The 19,834-nt window shown below is 35.1% G+C and overlaps 1 protein-coding gene across 8 annotated transcripts in view; it reads left to right on the top strand.

Annotated features, from left to right (window-relative positions):
• The window catches only part of CACNA2D3 (calcium voltage-gated channel auxiliary subunit alpha2delta 3), a 518,406-nt gene that overhangs the window by 225,294 nt on the left and 273,278 nt on the right, over positions 1-19,834 (top strand). For all 8 annotated transcript variants that reach the window (XM_032193911.1, XM_032193905.1, XM_032193903.1 and 5 more), the window contains one exon: positions 2,999-3,161. In XM_032193911.1, the coding sequence (XP_032049802.1) occupies positions 2,999-3,161 (163 nt within the window). The remainder of the gene's footprint in view (positions 1-2,998; positions 3,162-19,834) is intronic.

Below are 19,834 nucleotides of genomic sequence, written 5' to 3'. Positions count from 1 at the left end.
CAATAATTACTGCGTGATTTTCTCGTCCTTATCTCAATCCTTGAGCCCTTTTCACATATTTTCTCCCCATTCCTCTTTGAGGAGGGGGAGTGAGAGAGCGGCTGTGGTGGAGCTCGGCTGCCCACTCGAGCGGAACCACGACAAGGTGATTGACATGCTTTGCATGGCAAAATATATTCTGATAGTCTTATTGGAAATTTGACCATTTTTTATCCTAACATTTTCTAAGTATTATAAAACCTGTAGGCAAGGTAACCTGATGTACTTAAAACCACTAAGTCTGCATGTGAATTGCTCTATAAATTATTCTGTGATACATAAATTCAGTTAAAGGGGAATACTGTATTGCTACCTTATTTAGTACAGAATCTTTTATTTCCAAATGTATTCATCGTTTCTTTAGAGTAATATTTAAATGAAACTTTTTTGTTTAAATTTTGACTTGGGTGTTGGTGAATGCTTCCAATGGTGGCCTTTAATAGGGGGGAAAAAAAAAACAACACAAGCTTTGATTGCTCTGTGACAATCCCAATAAGACTTACTAAGCCGTGAAGCATCATGAAAGGAACACTGGCCTATCTGAAACTCCAGCAGTTGCAGAGGTATTGTCATGCTCCAAAAACAGAAGAACAAAAAGGAAAACAAAGCTATGTCATTAAGGACAAGGAAACAAATGGTGCAATCCTCCTCACCCTGATTGAATTTAACAGTCCAGGGGATGTAGAGGTGGTTGGCAAGAAGGAAGCATGAAATACAATTTTATTTATCACTGTACTCCCAGAGGTGGAATGTCAGCCTTCCTTCCAGGTTTAGATACTATCTACTATATTACAGAAAAGTTCGGCACTGTACTTCCTTGCTTGGAGCTGGAGTAGGGTTGGTTTTACAACAGTCATTAGTGCATAGCTTAATGTTGGAAGGAATATTCTATTTCTTACTAAGACTGGAAATTCAAATTAGACTTTCAAATCTTCTGCTTAGTGTCTCTGGCTTTTGCAGAGAGGGTGAATCGACATAGCTGCTGTCACATATGGGCAGCAGGCATACAATGCAGTTCATGATCCTGTAGTCTATCATAAACCTGTATAGCAAACAAATGGAGAAGGTTTCTCCCAGATAGAATAAGAACTGCTGTTTCTTGGAAGTGATCACTTTCTTCATCCATTTGCTTTTTGTTATGAGAAGAATTAAATGTATAACAGTGACATCTTTCCCAGTGGTATTGAGAAGGGGAGCATCTCGGGGGGTCTTGCAAAGTTCTCATAATTAATGAATTAATTCTCAAAGTTAGTGAAACTACAACTTTAAGTGAAATGAATCTGTAGTCTTTTCTTTATCTATAGCTTCAGAAAGAGAGGGCTGTGAGAGTGTATGGGAGAGCCACCACTTTCTATTTTTTTTTCTTCTTTTTTTTTTTTTTTTCTCCAGAAATTTAGGTTTATGTAGTTGTATATACTCATGACACATATACAACATATTATTTGGTTCGTCTCAGTATAACCCAATTAAAGTAAATTATCTTTAAGGTCAAAGGTTTGGTCATGTCAGATTAATTTCATTTAGGTTGATTTTCAAATGCTGATGTGTCTTAAACTGTTATATGTGAATAACAGTAAGTGGAACTTCAAGTTTATATATTTCTCTTATGCTGTAGGTGCTCAAAACCAAGCTAATATACAGGATTTATTCTGAATTCTATTTTAATCTAAAATCCAATTTATAGGGTGGACATTTTGAAAATAAAATTGAAAGAGCAGGATATTGAAAGCTTGATGTGTAAGCCTCCATTTAAGATACTGGTTAAATTATCTATTCTTTTAATGGAAGCCTACTGATTGTAAAAATTTTACCTGATTGTTTATTAGAATGAGTTGCTTATCACACTGAGAAGCAGTGCTTGCAAAATGACATTGAAGTTTTTACACTTGTTAGTCTGTTTTTACTGTGTAAATGGTATCAATATTTATCCTTGTAAAAGTTGTGTGGATTACATACCATCTATGGTTGCAAAGATTCATGTTATTTATATTGATTTACAATCAAATGGATAGTTAGGGCAGACATCAGGATTTAAATTAATGAAATTCTTCAAAGATGCTGTACTTCGGTATGTTTCAATTAAGAATCATATTATGAAAACTGTTGCCAAAGGTTAAAGACATTTAAGAGGTTAAAAAGTAGTCTTCACTGCTGCCTTCAAAGCTGGATAGAATTTCTGGTTAAACTAGGTCATAAAAAAAAATAAAAATCAATTTTATCTAAATTGCTTTTGCTTATCTGGTCAAAAAAACAGGCCAAAATACTCTTCAGGAATCTATAAAGAGGCAGACAATTTCTTGTCCAAAATAAGTCACCACTAAGTTTATGTGCCCACATTAAAGTATGCTTGGTTTTACAAAATTTACAATGATGTGCCAGTGTAAAGCTCAGCACAAAGTGAAGATTTTTTATTAGGAAACATCAGTCAGTACACAATGAAGTAGGCAACAACATCTTCAGAAGAAAAAGGCCGAAGAAATTATTCTATCACTGGTTTAGTTAATGTTCCTGTGAAGTAAAATTGCTTTTAGCCTATCAAGGCCTAGGTTCAGCACTGATAACAGTTCTTGAACAGATGAGAGTAAACAGAGAGATCATCATTAAATAATTATTAACCAAATTATTTAAATTTAGAGCGCTTTGTGTTTACCATAGTGCATATGTTGTTTATGTTCAAGGTGTTCTTTGGTCTACCCATAAGATTTCCAGGACAGGCAATATGGGTAACCTGAGGTAATATGGGGTTTCCCTGAGATGTGTTGATAAATCTCTGGTTTCATAAATATACCTGTATGAGGATTATAGAGGCATTCTGAGAAATACTAAAAGTATCTTGCTTTTCTGTTCTGGAAGGAGATGCATTAACATTAATCAATGAATCGAGATACGCTATATTAACTTCCCTATATTTTTATGCTGAATGTGCATTCAAAATACTGGATATGTGTCTCTTTCGCAGTATGAATACTTCAATGCTGTGCTCATAAATGAACGAGATGAAGAAGGAAACTATCTGGAGCTGGGAAAGGAGTTCATTTTGGTGCCAAACGACCACTTCAATAACTTACCTGTGAATATCAGTCTGAGTGATGTCCAAGTACCAACAAATATGTACAATAAAGGTAAGATAAGAACTGTTTTATTTCATTATTCCTTTGGCCAAACATAAATTAGGAACTTTTTTCCTTATAAAATGAAACCATCGGCTGACTATGTATTGTGTGTTTTCCAGTTGCAATTATATGGAAAGCAGAGGAATGCTAAAACTATGCCACAGAATAAAATCAGTTACAAAACTGTCAGAGTCCTTAGCAATTTAATATGGTCAATAATTTGTATATTAGACCTGCATGAATATTCCCATATAATATGGCAGAATAAGTTTATTCTTATGAAACACTTTCCAGCCTCTTTAAATCAGTTGAACAGGTCTTACATCATTGCTTACGAGTTGAATTCTCTTTGCTGTGAGCAAGAGGTACCTTTGAAAGATACAAGGTGGGAGCGTGGGGAATATCTTTTTAGAGTTATGCTCTCAAGCTGGTGGGAATAATTCCATCTGTATACAATTGCACACACAGCTGCTGTGAATTTTCAGATAATTTTTAGGAGGATTAAAGTATACTAAAATTTCTACTACCTTGACTATTCTTCATAGGTGCTGTATAGCACATAGTGCTAGCAAAATGCTCCATGAGATATGTTTAGGAATAATGGACCTAGGCCTAAAAATTGGGAAAAGAAGCTGAACTTGCTCAATTTCCTTTTCCACCTTCCCTTTGATCAAGAAGCAAAAATTTTCTAATTTTATGGTGCTTATGTAGCACCTGTCCAATTATTTTTATGAAGCCAGTAATAAAAGAAAAAATAAAACAGAAAGTGTAGAAGTTTCCAAACCATGTCTGCAGAATATTTGTTCTTGGTCTGTAGAAAGCTGCCTAATCTCATTATCTGGTTCCTCTTCCTTCTTTTAACTACACTAAAAGACAGCTAAAAATACATTAAATGCTTTCTGTGTAATTCATTCCAGGCTAGCAGTTGTGGTAATTCATGCAAGGATATTGTGTAATGACAAATGGAAGGAGTAGTAGTTCAGATAGGTTTGGCTGGTAGGAGAAGTGATTTATGTAACAGATTGTCTTTAAGTTATGATTCAGGCTTGAGAATCTTGAGATGCCAGAAATTGTACAGTAATGTCTTAAATTAGGCATTACAAAAAAGCAAGGCTTCCTAGACAGCATTTAAAAGGCTGTGAAATGAATAATATGGAATATTCCTACAAGATTTGGAAAATGCTTAAATCTTCTAAAACTACCAAATCATTTTTTTTTTGTTGTGAAGTGATAATATTTACTTGAGAGAGCCTACGTATTAATACAGTCCAGAATTGTTATTTATATGTATTATCATTCATAATAAAATCAAAAATGGGGAAAAAAAAAAGGTATGGTATGGTTGTAAAGGGCATCAGGCAGACATCAGGCAATCCTACTTCTCTTGGAGAAGCAAACTAACCTGATTCTATGCTATGCATAGGATCCAGTTTAATATGCTGATTAATTACAGATAAGGCCAAAGGCAAAGGGCTTGTTCCATCTTGGTTTGGCCTTTAATGCAGGGACTGCCTGCAAAGATGGGGGAGATAGAGCTCTGTGATGATTCCTATTTCTACTTCATCTAATTCAAACCAGTCGAAATCATTACTTTAAGCAGCTGCAGGAACACATTTTTTTATTTTTATCATTTAAATGTATTCCAACTGTTGAAATCTGGTTTCTTGCTGACATTTTCCTTACACATGGACATGATATACTCAGTTTTGGAGACTGACAATGTCTGGAAATGTTACTCTTACCAAGAAGAAGAGGTCAGTATACTTACATTTTTTGTTGCCCATTTCTCAAGTTCTGTCATGCAATGGTATGATAACAATTTAATTAAATCCTAACCTGGGGGCAGAGGCCATAGATATCGGTAGGTTTACAGCCAGGTATCTGAATAACACCATTTCTCTAGAAAAATGGCTGTTGTTTCAAGATATGCTTTATTTTATTGAATTAATAGGTAAAACCACAGCTCAAACCTGTAGTTTAAAAGTATGATTCTTGGTTATTTAAGCAGAGGACTCTCAAGTCAGCCTAGGAAAATTTGTAAGCTAAGTCTAAATTTTGTTATTTTATTTTTAAAATATTTTTTTTTTTTTTTTTTAGTTCTGGAGATATTTGCAGAGGAGAGTCATAGGACTTGGCAAAGGGTTGAAGAAGGTGCCTTAGACAGAAAGACCCAAGGAGTTCAGTCCATTTAGCTTAGCCAAGATATGATTAGAGGATTAATTAGTTTATCTCTAGTTAATAGTTAATCAGCTTGCCAAAGTTTTTAAAATTGAAAATGGGCTCTGTTAAGGTGTGGATATAGGGTGTTTTTGTTGTTGTTGTTAATGAATATAGTTAATCATTGAAGGAATTTACAGTGGGCTATGAGAAAGGTTTTTCTTCCTCCTGGCTAGAAGCCCTTAATCAAGACCAGAAATTCTGTTTTGTTTGTTATTTAAATAATACATAGTCTAGAATTAGTTTAGGGAAAAACTTTGGCGTGGTCAGAATCGCATGATCATATGATCCATTCCTGCTGTAGAATCACTAAACTGAACATTCACAGTCCCTAACTGGGCTCTAAACAAGATTGGCTTAAAATCAAGGGACATAAATATGAATTCTCTTCTTTAAATATCTTCTGGCTCTGTCAGCCTCTGCATAGAAAAGATAAAAAATATGAACAGTAACAACAAGGCTAATTCCAGTTCTAAGGAAACCATCAAGTTTCAAATTTGAAAATGTAAAGAAAAAGCAATTTTCATGACATGCTAATGAAATCAAGAAAAGCTAAAATACCATAAATATAATAGCCATGATATTAAAATTTAATGTGGAATGTTTTGAAGAGGAAAATAAGCCAAAAAAAAAAAAAAAAAAAAAAAAAAAGCAAGCTGCCAACCTGATTTGTAGTCATACATGTAACTCATGTAACTCTGGTGCCACCTTTGACTACACGTTGTGTGTACCTACTATAAATGTAGAAGAAAAAGTAAATCAGTGAATTTTACATTTACCGTGCTTTTTGAGTCTGGCATCATTTTAAATTATGAAGAGCCGGTCTACTTATTGATATGGTCTTGTGTAGTCTGTTTGCTTCTCTCTCCTATGCCCTCTCCCCTTCCTGCCTGTGTCTGCATATCTTACAGTGCATATCAATTCTTGTTAAAAATAGAAAAGTTAACGATCTTTGGAATATAAATCCTGTAAAGGCATGGGCTCAGAAAAAACCCCTTTTGGCATTCCCATAATAATCATACAAGGAGCTCAGGAAAAAAAAAAAAAAAAAAAAAAAAAAAAGTGGGATGATTGTTTACAGATAGTGTACCTGGATGCTGATACGGAGAGATCTCTCACAGCAAGGCTGTGAGACACAGCAAGTTCATTTAAACTGCAGAAAATTTTGATGAAATTGGCCTCCTGCATTTTTCCTGTAAGTGACTGCTTACGATAATGTTTTGCTTTTGAAATATTAAAGCACACATTGGGATTCTAAGTCTGTCAGTACATTCTGTTTCTTTGCTTTAAGCATGAAGTGTAATCATTGCTTGCAGCCAAAGGATTTGCAAGGCAGTATCCTTTTAAACAATGAATAAATAATTAAGATTAAGTAAGAAGTTCTGTGATAACTCTCTTAGCAAGCAGTAACTCCTTCTTTCATCCTCAAATTTGTTAACTGATGATTAACAGCTTTGTACAGATTTGACAAAATGGAGAAAAAAAGTTCTTCAGTGAATTAATCCGCTTTATCACATAGGTATTTCCATATAGAAGGAAGGGAGGAAGAATGTTACCATTTTCATATTGAAAGGAAAGTTCACAGTTTTAGAAAGTATACAGTCGATCTTAATCCAGTTTGGAAAACACAATACCAAGGCAGAAATCCAGATATGAGAACAACTGTGTATAAGGCACTGCCTGATTGAGCTGCTTATTTTTTTTTAGGAAGTTTATTTACATGGGTTATAAATCAGCAACAAAGCAAGTTTACATCTCTCATTTTCATTGTTTAATGCTCTACTGATATTTAGAATGCAAGTGATTTGGGGCATGCTACCTGTCTCAGACATAACTTTAAGATATACTTCTATGGGTATACCTTCCAAAGATACTCAGATACACATTTCTGCACATCGTTTGTAGTATTTTAATCAGCTATTGTGGAAGAAATATTAATTTAATTAAAAAAAAAAAAAGATTTTAAGTTTACATCATGTCAACATTTGTTTAATTACTTTCTGAGATGCTAGTAGCATATTTAGAAGAATCTAGGAATGTGATATGTGATTAAAAAGTAGGCAGTTGGAATGTGGGTTAGGCTTTCTGGCAACCATCCATGACGAACATAGTTTCTTGCAGTAGAGTTGCCTCTGGGAGAAGGTGAGATTCTGTAAAGGATTTATGTACTTGAGGAGATGATCATACATGTAGAAGGCTTCAGAACTCTCAAATCTGATCTTATATTGTCAGCGTATAAAAGGAAAAGAAAATTAGAATAGCATTTTACCTTCTGTTAGTATAGGAATGTGGATAGTCTTAACTTTAAATTATTTATTTGTCCAAAGTTTATGTTGTATCTGAGCAGAAGAACCTATTCCTATTTTATTTTTCTAAGTCTAGGTCATACAAAATTATTTACCTATGGTTGTGGTCAGTAATTACATGGTTTCTTCCACTGAGGTGGAAGCTCAGCATACTCAACGTTTTTTCCAGCTTTTGAAAGAGGCTTATAAACATCTACCTAACATGATGCAGTTCCAAGTATTTTCTTGAATCTTTTGGGATTTCAGCAGAATGTAGGTGAAAACCAAAGCTGGGGTGGTTGAATCTTGATGACAAATACTCAGAAAATTCTAAAATATGGGACCTGTTGAGAAATGAAGTATAGTGTGGTAGAGGTCTCTCACAGCAGGTTCTCAGATGCTCATGTTAGCATTGCATAAAAACTATGAAATTCCAGAGGACATTGATAAATGTTACCTCAATATTAGCTGAAAACAGCTTCTATTTTAGAGCTTTCACAATAACTCTGTTTGATAAGGTAATCTTTACCAGTAGTAGTTGGTAGAAAGGGCAAAAGACAGATTGTCTTCTTTTCAATACTTTAGAAATTTCAATACACTAGTAGTACTTGTGTTTTAAACTGTCTTTGTATTGTACCTTTGTTTATTTATGTATGTATTTGTGCTTATTTGTTTATTTTGTTGTTGTTGTTCATTTCTTTCTACCTCTTAGTTCCTCAGAATTGTCAGCTTGGTCATTAACAAGAGTTAGACTAGTTCCCTAACTAATGTAAGTCATTAACTGATTTAGTTGTTACTAGATTCTCGTTTATCAAGGATTGGTGCAAACTGCAGGATTTCCCTCCTTCAAGTCAATGACATTACAATATTGCAAAATTAGCATTAGACTGCAGTTGCCTTTTGGGTCCCTAGGAATGTTAACAGGCAGCTATTTAGCCATATCAAAACAGGCACCTGTCTGCCTGGAAGACTTTTTGATATTTTTCGATTTCTGGGACATTATTTCAGTGGTCCTTGAATATTTCTGGGACTTGAAATTGCAGAGCATTTTCAGAGTAACTGTAAAGTGTAAGAATTAGTAGTGCTTTCTAAGGACAGTTGATGCGCTGTATGTATTCTCAAAAAGTGACACTATGTCGTTTAACCACCTTTTGTTGTTATTAGAACTTAAGTAGTAATTTTGGATTTTAAGAACTTCAATATCTGCAGCCACTGGTTAGGATTCAAGGGTAGATAGTAAGATGTTTAGGCACATACCTCTCTAATTTGATTTCATGACTAGTTTGTGTTTTTAAATGGGCAAACAGGAACTGACTCAGATCTCTAGGTAAAAATGAATCCAGTGAAAGGTGAAGGGAGGCAGACCTTTTACACTGGAAACAATAACAAAACTAAATGATTTATCACAGTTGGATAAAAAACAAACAAAAACAAACAAAAAAACCCACCGCTGTCTGCTGAATTTCTGTTTAGAGTAAATATTCAATTTAATAATTTCTTCACTGTAAGAAATTCAGACTTAGGGAGAGATTTCTGTGCCTATTTTCCAATTATAAAAGTCCTATTTATTTTAAAAAAGTTATGTTGTTAAGTATGAGCAATGTTTTCTAGGCCTAGTTTTGTCCCAAATTTAGGTGAACTTCTGAAGTTTTCTTGTCACGCATACTTTTTATTTGTTCCTGTTTAGGCCTTTACTAAACTTTAACAATATGTAAGTTGTATTCCTTTCCTTGTTACCGCTTTTTCCTTGCTTACCAGAAAACACAGTTTCTTCTTTTTTCTACCTTGAATTTTCACCTTCATTTTCTGTTGGAACTAGGTCTTGCTTGGGCTTCCTTGTGCTTATGACTATGGTTCAGACTGTCATTTACCTTTTTTTTTTTTTTTTTTTTTTTTTTTTTTTTACCTTTTCCTTTGGAGATGAATATCAATAAACAAATTTAGAGTGTTTGAAGGTACACTTGGATGTTTGGTGTCAGCTGAAGGTTATTAGGGATAAGAAATTCCTGCTTTCTGCCATTTGTCCTTCTGGGTATTACTGCCACATTCAGAGCAGCTGTCAGAAACTGTTCTGTAAGCTCTTCCCAAAACTGGTTTAGTTAAAGGAATCGAGTCAGCATTTTTTTCTAGCAGAGTGAAATCAGAATCATTTTGACAGAACTAGGGTAGGGTTAAGCGTATGTGGATTTCTCTGCTAGCTTTGGACAGTAGTCTATGGGAGATGTCAGAGGAGGAAGATGCCAATGGAGGTATACTAGCGAAAGAGTTAATGTGTACTGGGATGAGATGCAGTTTGAGAAACATGTCAGACTTTGTATGAGAGAGAAATGAGAGAAGAAATATAATTTATTTTGGCACTAGAAAGGAAGTAGGCTTACATGAGTTGATTTAAGCTAATGGGAGTTTTTCTTTGTATTCATTTCTGGTTTACTATATATTTAACTTGCTGAGTTTTATAATGGAGGAATATTTCCTAGAGGATAAACCTTCATCCTATTAACACAGCTGACAGTGGAATTAAATGCATTCTACAGCTTTGCAAGACTTAGCCATCCAAGTCCTTGAGGAAAGAGTCCAAGATTACTGGATAGATAAACAACAGATTTCCAAATTCTAAATGTTCTTAATTTTTATTGTATCCTTGTCTACATCACTAGCTAATGTCAGAGGAGAAGACATGCAGGTACATCTGTGCTATATGATGAAGAGTTGTGCAGTCTGTTCTTAGCACAATGGATGTAGACGTATGCATAATTCACTGGAGTATTGTATGGAAATATGAATGCAAGATGGTTATATTAGCATGGTTCTGCAACTAAGTTACCAGTCCCTGACCCTTAAGGATTTTAATTTAAGGTACAGCACAAGGTTAATGTCTTTATTTTGCTTCCCATCCACAGGCAGCTAGATTGCTGCTTTGCACTGTCCTCCTTTTGTACGGTGCATGACAGTGCATAGCTTTTAAGAGACATATTTTTGTACGCCAATATTATAGTGCTCACTTGTTTTCACATAGTTTGCTTCTGGTGGGATTCCATTATGTAGCCTGAGGCATAGTTTCTTACTTTAAACTCTGTGACCCTTGTAACAGTTTTAGAGTAGGCTCAGCAATCCAGTGCTCTTCAGCACAGCACCTCTTTGCAAATGATTATGTTCCATTGATTTTTGTGGTCCTGAAATCTAACGCTTGCTGAACTACCGTGTTCTGGGTGGGGAGCATATTAAGGAGCATATTAACTCGACTATGTACAGTAGTCTGCTGTCATAACCATCTTCTAAAGGGCTTTCTGATCCAAGAAGGCACTTAAAAGTACCTTCCTGCTTTCCTATGTGTTGCTGAAGCTGAATCAAAATACTGGTGCCTGGGCATGAACAGGTAGTTATTTAAATGCATTTTCCTTCTATAGAAACTTGATATCAAAAACTGACCTATCTAAGAGACGATGGACTCTGCTTCAGGGAGAAAGTGTGCCCTGTGCAGGAAGAAGAAAATATGTTATAATTGATTGCTGATTTTAGTAATAATATGTCAAAATAAAGCATAAAATATCCTCAAATAGTTGGGTTTGGAAAGTTATTCTCCAACTTCCATTTACTATAGAGAATGGGGTTTATACTATTGAACCATGTTTCAAATTTTTTTTTGTATATGCATATATTTTAAATTAAAGGAGTTACGTGAACTTCTAGCACACTGCTTACAATGATTTCTTTTAATGTGGACATTATTTATACTGAATAGATTTCTCTTATTTCGTTATACTGAATAGGTTTCTTTATACTGAATAGATTTCTTCCTACAACTTTGTCTGACATTTCATTAAGTCTTCCAGTAAAAAAGACTGATTTTTTCCTGTCTTTGTTCCATCAACCTAGTTTATATTTATAGTGTACTGCAACGTGATTTGGAAATACATTTTGGCATCACAGTCATTTTTGTGAATTTGTAATTGACTAAGTCTTCATTCCTTACTATAATGTATTCAGAGGGGAGCAGGTGAACAATATGGTTAAATCTCATAATCATAGCTGACTTTTTAAAATATCTCCTTAATAGCAGTTCCCTCTCGCCAACCCCTGACATCAGACCGTGTTATGTACATTCTGCTGGTTACCTTTTTAGCACTAGGAAGGAATTATTTTCTTATCAGCTTTGCTGGACTCTGGCAAAAGCCTATCAGCAGCCCAGAGATTGGTTGTCTTACAACAATCTCTGCTATGATAAATTGGCAGGTGCCTAAGTAAGTTACTTTTGCCTCATCAGGACTGTTTCACAATTAAATTAGAAAATGTATTTAGGGGGACATCTTTATTAAGGAAGCTGGAGAATAGCCTGGGCACAGGCATGTGAAGAAATCATTTCTCTAAATCCCACTTGTTTGGAGTGTTTAAAAAAACATGTATAAAAAATAAGAAGATGACCTAGGATTGCAGATTCTTGAATCCAGGTATGTTTAGATAATGAAAGAGCCTTAATTCAAGATGTTGCTGTATCTTTACTCACAGAACACAAGAACCAAAATAGAAAATAAAATTTAACTATCAGTGTGATACAGAGTTAATCTGCTGCTTTAAAAAAAAGAATAACGCTGAAGTCCATGAATATTTTCAAGCATTTCTGTCAAAATGCGATATGGTTTATGTCAACTCAACTAACAAACATACGGCATGCAATATGTTGTTGAGAGTCTCAAGCTGTGTCATCAGCATATTAAAAAAAAAAAGTTCATGAATGTAGAATACAACTAAAAGTTCCATAATATGTTAAAAAAAATCTTCACTAGTATAGTCAAAATAAGTTTTTTCTTTCATTTATATCTCACTGAGACTAATCGTATGCCACTGGAATTGAAATACATTCAAGTATTACCAACCCTGTAGACTCCAACAGTCTTCTAAGAAGTATGAATTTATTAAAGTGATTTAAAGGTCTCTTACAAGTCTTGAAGTATATTTGGACTTGATGTTTTTCAGCGACAAGACTGAATATTCCATATTTTACTACGGATTTCAATTTTTATTATTGCTCTCATTATTTTCAAAATTTGATGGTTTTTCATGTGGAGAGCCTTCTTTTTAGCCTTCTTCCATGACTTATTATATTTATTTTATATAATGTATATATAAATATATACTTATTTACATAATGTAATATTTTTTCCCCACAAGCTTATACTCTTCTGGAGAAATACAACTTTATCTTCATTTCTGAGCTTTGCAAATGACCCAGTTATTTGTAATACATCTGTACTGCCTTTTGTGCCTTTGTCTCTCTTGTCCACTATCATTTGCTGGCTGTTCAAAGTACAGATTGTATCATGTGACTTAAACCTTTATTTAAAAGCTATGTTTTTGATGATGATTATTATAGAAAGGAATTATTTGCACCAGTTATTTGCATACTTTCATATTGTTTTCTGGGTTGATGTTTTGTTTCTTGTTTCTTGCATTTGTTTCCTTAATTCTACCTTCCTATCTTCATAATTAATTGCCTCAGAAATACTTAAATAACTTACAAATAGTATGAATGCAATGTAGCTTTGAATAATTACGGACTCAGCGTCTTTACAAACAAAACATGAAGTCTAGCCTGTGCTTCTCTGCTTTCCGTGTTTACTCCTTCAATAGTAGAAATACTGCAAAAGTAGATTTCAGACTCAGACTTTGCAAATTATCTTCAAGTTTTGCTTAATCACTTTATATACTGGTAAAGAACATCACTTGCGTCAAATGGAATTTCCATTGCATGATTTTCACTGCATGTTAAAAGATGAGTTTATGCACTATGAGTCAATAAATGCAGACAGTAACCAAAAGTTTTGATTGCATAGGAAAAAACCTGCGGCATATAATAAAGCCTTCTCTAAAAGATATTGAAACATGATGAACCACAACCATTTCTTGATTAACTGAGTTTTTTCAATTTGCTACTTAAAAAGAGCTATGAATATTGTTCAGTCATACTTTCCTATCAACTCCTTCCAAGAGCCTGTCAAAACTGAGATTACCTATTATCTAGAATATTAGAACCAAAACAATTCATTTCTTAAGTGATGCAGAAAGATTATAATCTGCAACTAGCAGATACGTAAAACCACTTTCCTGCAAGGTGTGAAATTAAGAAATAAAATCTTGCCTGTCACTGTTATATATGATTTTATGGACTGTGGTTCTGAAAATTCAACATCCTCAACATCCTGGACTTGTTATTTAAATAGTCACAGACACATACTGTCCTGGACCATTATACTTATATTTTGAAATCCATTGACTGAATTGTTTGTCTTCACATTTTAAGTTCTTTAGGACAGTGTTTGCACTGTCTTCCTAACTTTGGTCATTGTTTAATTTAAAAGGAACTTTCTTAGTCTGATTTAGTCAAGGTTGCAGAGAGTTTTCTCTCTTCCCATATTTCTTTGTTTTAACTGTTACGGACTATTGGACAAAGATGCACAGACTTCTCTTCTTGTTCCATCTGTTTTTGCTCAAATTCTGCCTCAGATCTGGTTCTCAGAGCCTCCTCAGGCTGCTGCTTTGTTCTTGCAAAGGGCTTTTTCTTCACAGATACATTTGTTTAATTTTTTTTTTTTTTTTTTTTTTGAACAAGCATTTTGGAGATGTTGGAATCACTAGGCAAGACGTGTACTACTGTGCCTTATCTATCTTGTATCCTAGTCTCTGTCTCTCTGGCTGTGGATCTAATCTATATTTCTAATACAGCTACATTGCCATGGCAACTAGAAGTCTAATACAAACTACACAGTAACATTAAGTTTTTACAGAAAAAGCCCTATTTTCTGCTACTCCTTATTCAGCAGCTGTTGCTTAGTTACTTGGGGCTGGGCTTTACCTAATGACAAATGGGAGCAAGGGAAGGTTTGTTCGTGTGCCCTACCTCAGGTATAGTATGAAGAGGCCTTTTGACCTGAGACACTTCTGTTAATCATGGTGCCTCCTGTACATGTTGCTTCCTGGGGTGAGACAGTGGTAAAAATTTACCATTGGCCTATAATGGTAGGAAATTACTCAGTCTTCTCTTTCATCTTTCCATTTTCTGTATTGTTGTCTCTGATTTGTATTAACTTCTCTGATGGTGGGTTAGGAGCTATGGAGCCAGAATTTCTGCTCCTGTTGTGAACCAATGGAGGCAGCAGCTACTTAATGCTGCTGCTCCTGCCCACTTGGGCCAGGGTACTAGGTAACGCATCTAGGTATGTATATAATGTCATGTTCACAGCACACATTGGAGCTCAACTGAGAGCATTAGGCTCTTGCAGGATGCAGAGATGTAGGTAACAAATCCTGTTATAAGGCTCCTCATTAGCCCATGCTGTGCCATGCCAGTTTAGCCGCATGGCTTCCAGCTCTGGAATTGGTGCCTTGGTATGGTCCTGCCCTGCACCACACCTACCTTGGGCATAGGTGAAAATGGGCTCAATGTGAGTGCAGGTATCTCTTGCCTTGGCTTCCATGAGCATGAGTTCACATCAGGTACCACTGACTGCCTCAAAACTTTTTTTTTTTCCCCTACAATTTGAATTGTAGGGGAAGAGTGTGGTCTACAAAGACAAATTTTTCAAGAATAAGGTAAATGAGTCTCAAAAGGTAAAGTAGTGCTAGACTGAGAACGCGAATAACAAGCACAGCAAAAAACAGCCTCTCTGAATCGGAGTGAACTGAGTGATGTTGCAGAACTAACTGAAGTACATTTTAAGCTACATTCAATTGAGACTTTAAAAGCAGTTTTTAACCCAAGCAGTATTACTTTCCATAGTCTCAACATCTGTGACTTGTAGGTATGCTATGTTTGGGGTGCTTATTTGGGGTGCTTAATTTCAGAGAGTCTGATAAGTTATTTCATATTCACTGTTGATTACCTTGGGAATTATCCACTCAACCCTAGCATCCCTCAACTGAAACAGGTTCTCTTCTGGCCTGGTTACATTTGGCATCACTAAACAAAAAGAAACCTTAAGTGTGTTAGCACTGAAATAATTGCATTTGTTCCCAGACAGTCAGCGCAGCAGTAAGGAAGCAGCTATGTGTTGGACTAACATAAATGGTTTAACCTCATCCAGCTGTATGGGCTTTTAAAGATGCATCTAGAACATGTTGCTTGCTTGAAAGATCAGTCTGGAATGCAGCGGTGAAAAGTTCTTACATGAAATATACATTATATTGCAGGATCAAAGTAAATGTTTTTAATTCTCATTTAGACCTATGTTTTTAAATTTAAGAAAAGCTTGAAAATTCACTTTTTCAAAAAAAAAAAAAAATATCCTTTTATGTGTGACAAATGTGGGTATTTTGTTGCATTGTAGATCAGTTCTCTACCTGGAGCAGAAGTTTGTGCCAAAATCAGGCATTATTTTTTTAATGTGTCTGTTTGCAGAGAGATTCAGGATTCTTCTTCCATCAACAAATAGGAATAAATTCCACCCAAGCAGGCTTTAGGAATCTTCAGTGAGGGTACCATTGTCTTGTTGTTAAAGCAATTGCTTTGTCTTCTGAAAAGTGCAAAAAAATCAATCACTTCAAACACAGAAAGTATCTTTCTTCCTACCTTTATTCTCTGTATTTTGAGTCTGGAAGACTATTGTTTGGGGGATTTTCTTGTTGGTCACTTCCCTTTTTGTGTAACTTCTCTGTAAGCCAAAGAAAGGCTTGAACATATCAAAAAATCAAATAAAAACAAAACAATATACATCCAGGTCTATAGATATGTACAGGATATGTGTGTGTAAATATACCATACGTTTAGCAAAGAGCTTCCTGTCCGTAGAGAATTTATTTCAGGTTATTGTTCATCAGTACCCTCTGGTGTGCAAGTTGTTTCACTTTTTTGGTAAGTAATGTACCTTTAAATATTGAAAATGTATAACTTGTTTGTTCTCCTTTAGAGTGCTAATTTTCCTTACTTTTGTCCATTTCTTTATTTTAATGAGAAAAAGTGATCAGAATATGTTCTGTTATTGACTTAAAATAACAAACAGGAAAAATTACAGAAGCTAGCTTTCAGAGTGGAATATTAAAGAAAAAAAATCTCATGATTCCGTAGAAGATTATTTTTAATGGATTGAGTTCACTTGCTAGGAATGCACTGGGGGGTTTTGTTTGTTTTTCAGTTTGTTCTGCTTTACTTTAAGATTTTTTCAAGACATTATTTCCCCCATGAACTATGTTGTGAAAGCATTCTTCATCTGTACACTTAGCAGTAATTGACATAATAGTTCTGGTTTTCTGAAATCCTTTAAGACTGAATATAAAAAGCCTTTTCATTAAATGGCTGTATGGCAAAGGTAAGAATTGTAGTTTTTGTTTTGTATGGAGCAGAGAAGGTTGACATTTACATGAAGAATCATAGAAGTTTATCCAAAGATGCGCTTTTTATTTATTTATGCATTTTATTCATTTTTCTACTATTTTAGAATGGAGTAATTATTTGCCTCTCTATCCTGCTACATAACAAGGAGCCATACTGGATTTTTCTTGGATCCGTGTTTTGTGAAGAGAAAAGGAGGCATGCTCTTCTGGTCAAGTATTAGTATGCTTGGCTAGAATATAAACTGTTTCAAAACACCATTTGGCTAAAAACCTACAAAGACAATTTTATGCTGTACTTTGTTTATCTAGGTGTCTTTCTTACATCTTTTATTTGGCATGTTCCTAAAGGAGCAAATAATGTTAAGAATCCATAAGTGATATTGTAATGTATTTGTCCCTAGATGTATTTGTGCATCTGCTCTGTGTTTTCAGTATGTTTTAATGCTAGTTTCAGAAGCTTTGAACCTGACAAACGTTTTAATATCAGTGGGGCTTTTTCCAACTGTTTTGGTCTGAATGGAGCTTCCCTTCTACTCAAATTGTGCAAGTGGTCTTTTGTGCAAGGAGAATGTGTGACTCAAAGCTTATAAAGCAGTACAACATTAAGAGATGATTGACTTGAGAGGGTGAGACACAGTTACTTGTCGTGCTGATAATAAGTGTACTCTCATTGCTGGTACTTAACACATTTGTATTGTGTTGATACTTCCAGGAATGTACTGATGTTTAGATGGCTTATTATCATCCAGTATGACTGAATGTGTTTTGCAGACTAAAACACCTCTTTCTAGAGGTTCTCATGCCTCCATTTGTTGTATACAACAGGCATGATGTGGTGGGTAAAAGTAGAGGTCTTTAATGTCTCCCATTGTAAGTGTCATTATGGGACCTTCTTGCACTGTGTGGTGTAACTAAATTGGCTTGTTTCTATAATTCTGTGCATCTCTTTGATTATCAGAAGATTAGGAATTAGACATTTATAGTAAAATGTTAATTTACATGTTTGCCTGGTCCTTTTTTAGAACAGTTTTTGTAAAGGTTTGTGAACAGGTCTTTCCTTGAGCAATTTCTGAAAGGATGGCTTTTATTTCCAAGGCTGTACCTTGCCTTTGTTGTATATCACTTTAACAACAGCTCTGCTAAAATTGCCCCTTTTGGTATGTTATGCATTAAATATTTTACAACACAATTGGCTTACAATTGGCTTCATTTAGCAGCCATCACATTTGCCTTCATTTCCTGTAGTTTGCAATGCATTCCACTGGCTTTCTGTGTTGTACGTCATAATGCTTTTTCCTGCCCTGCCACTGGTACAGGTCTCGATTTCCTGGTTGCTGACAGTCATGGTTCCATCAGCCTGTGCAGAAATTTCTTCTTACCATGTGTCAGAACTAGCTCTGTTTTCAGTCTTTAATTTTGCTTCTATGATAAAATTGATGCATATAGAGGGTCTCCATTCATTTTGGTTAATTCTTATGTTTTGCGTATTTGCTTTCTCTTTGCTAGCTATAATTTTATTTTAAATTTTATTTTATTTTGTTTTATTTTATTTTATTTATTTATTTATTTTCTGACAGTATTTTTTCATGTATTTTAATTTGTTTCTCAGTCATACCCTGGCATCCTACAGCTCCTCAGAGTGTTATTTCTTAGCTTTCATAGTCTTGGGCTATGTCTTCTCTAAAAATACAGAATTATCCTGCTATCTGTAGTCACATCAATTTATGGTGTGATCCTCTGTCAGCACTACTGGGTTTTGGCTTGGGATCTCCTCTGCGAAGGCCTTTTACAAAATTGCCAGGTAGACAATCCTGTTTTCTTATACTGTATTAGTGATAGGTATAACTGTCCCATGTGCTTGGCTCCTGTGACAGCTGCTCTATTACAGAAGAATCTTGGTAGCTCTTCCAGAGATGGACAGCATGTGCATACTTCGACTTTTGCTCCAAGACCCTAATATTCTTTGTTCAAACCTGCTTATGTCCTGTATTGAGAGCTTTGCTCTAACCACTTCAGAGAGCTACCTTTCCATTGTTTGCTTTTAGCTGTTTTATCTGAGAAGTTAAGCAGAGTCAAACCAGGTCAGTTGCTGAATGGGTAGCCTCAAAGGTAGCTGATTTGCTGCAGGAAGTTTTTTTATGTTTAATTGGGTTGCAAGCTATTCTCAGAGTCAGGACTAAATCTCTATTGCCAAATTAACTAGCATTAGGGAGGACTTTACCACTGTAATTCTGTCTTTCAAATGAACTAAAGTTGAATCTCAGGCCACCATATTCACTACTGAATAAATAATAAAAAATCATGAAAGCCATTGTGAAAATAAATGCATCTGGCCATACTCCAGTTCTTGCCACTTCAAAGGAGAAGGGGCATGTAATTAGGGCAACATTGGAAACTGAAACAAGTATATATTCACCACTATGCCTCTGCGCCATCATACACTTGAAGTCTTTACCACTCCATATACCTGTGAGGAGGGAATGTGCTTTCTGATATTGCTGAATGGTTCACAGCACATGAAGCAAAATGGACAAACACCTTCGTCTGTGCCTACAGTTGTCCAGATGCTTTGATCTGCGAGCTGATGCATCCACATTACCCAGTAGAAGGACAGGGAAGGGAAGAGAGAGAAAAAAGCAAAGGCAGTTGCCAAAATTGGCACCCAGCCCTAGCTCTTGAATATGTTGGATCACCCTGAAAAGCATTCATATTAGTGTTGAGTAGTATAATTATTAGATTGTTGGTGTATGTCCCAGCAAAGTATGTGATTTTGTTATTCTTTAAAATATGACCAGACTAAATATGTTGTCAGTGTCATCAAAACTAAGCTAATTTTGCTGCTATCTTTGAGCCAAA

This window comes from Aythya fuligula, chromosome 10, assembly GCF_009819795.1.
Source record: "Aythya fuligula isolate bAytFul2 chromosome 10, bAytFul2.pri, whole genome shotgun sequence".
In the NCBI taxonomy this organism is placed as follows: domain Eukaryota; kingdom Metazoa; phylum Chordata; class Aves; order Anseriformes; family Anatidae; genus Aythya; species Aythya fuligula.
The sequence above is the reverse complement of the archived record's forward strand: the minus strand, read 5'-3'. Positions and strand labels throughout refer to the sequence as shown.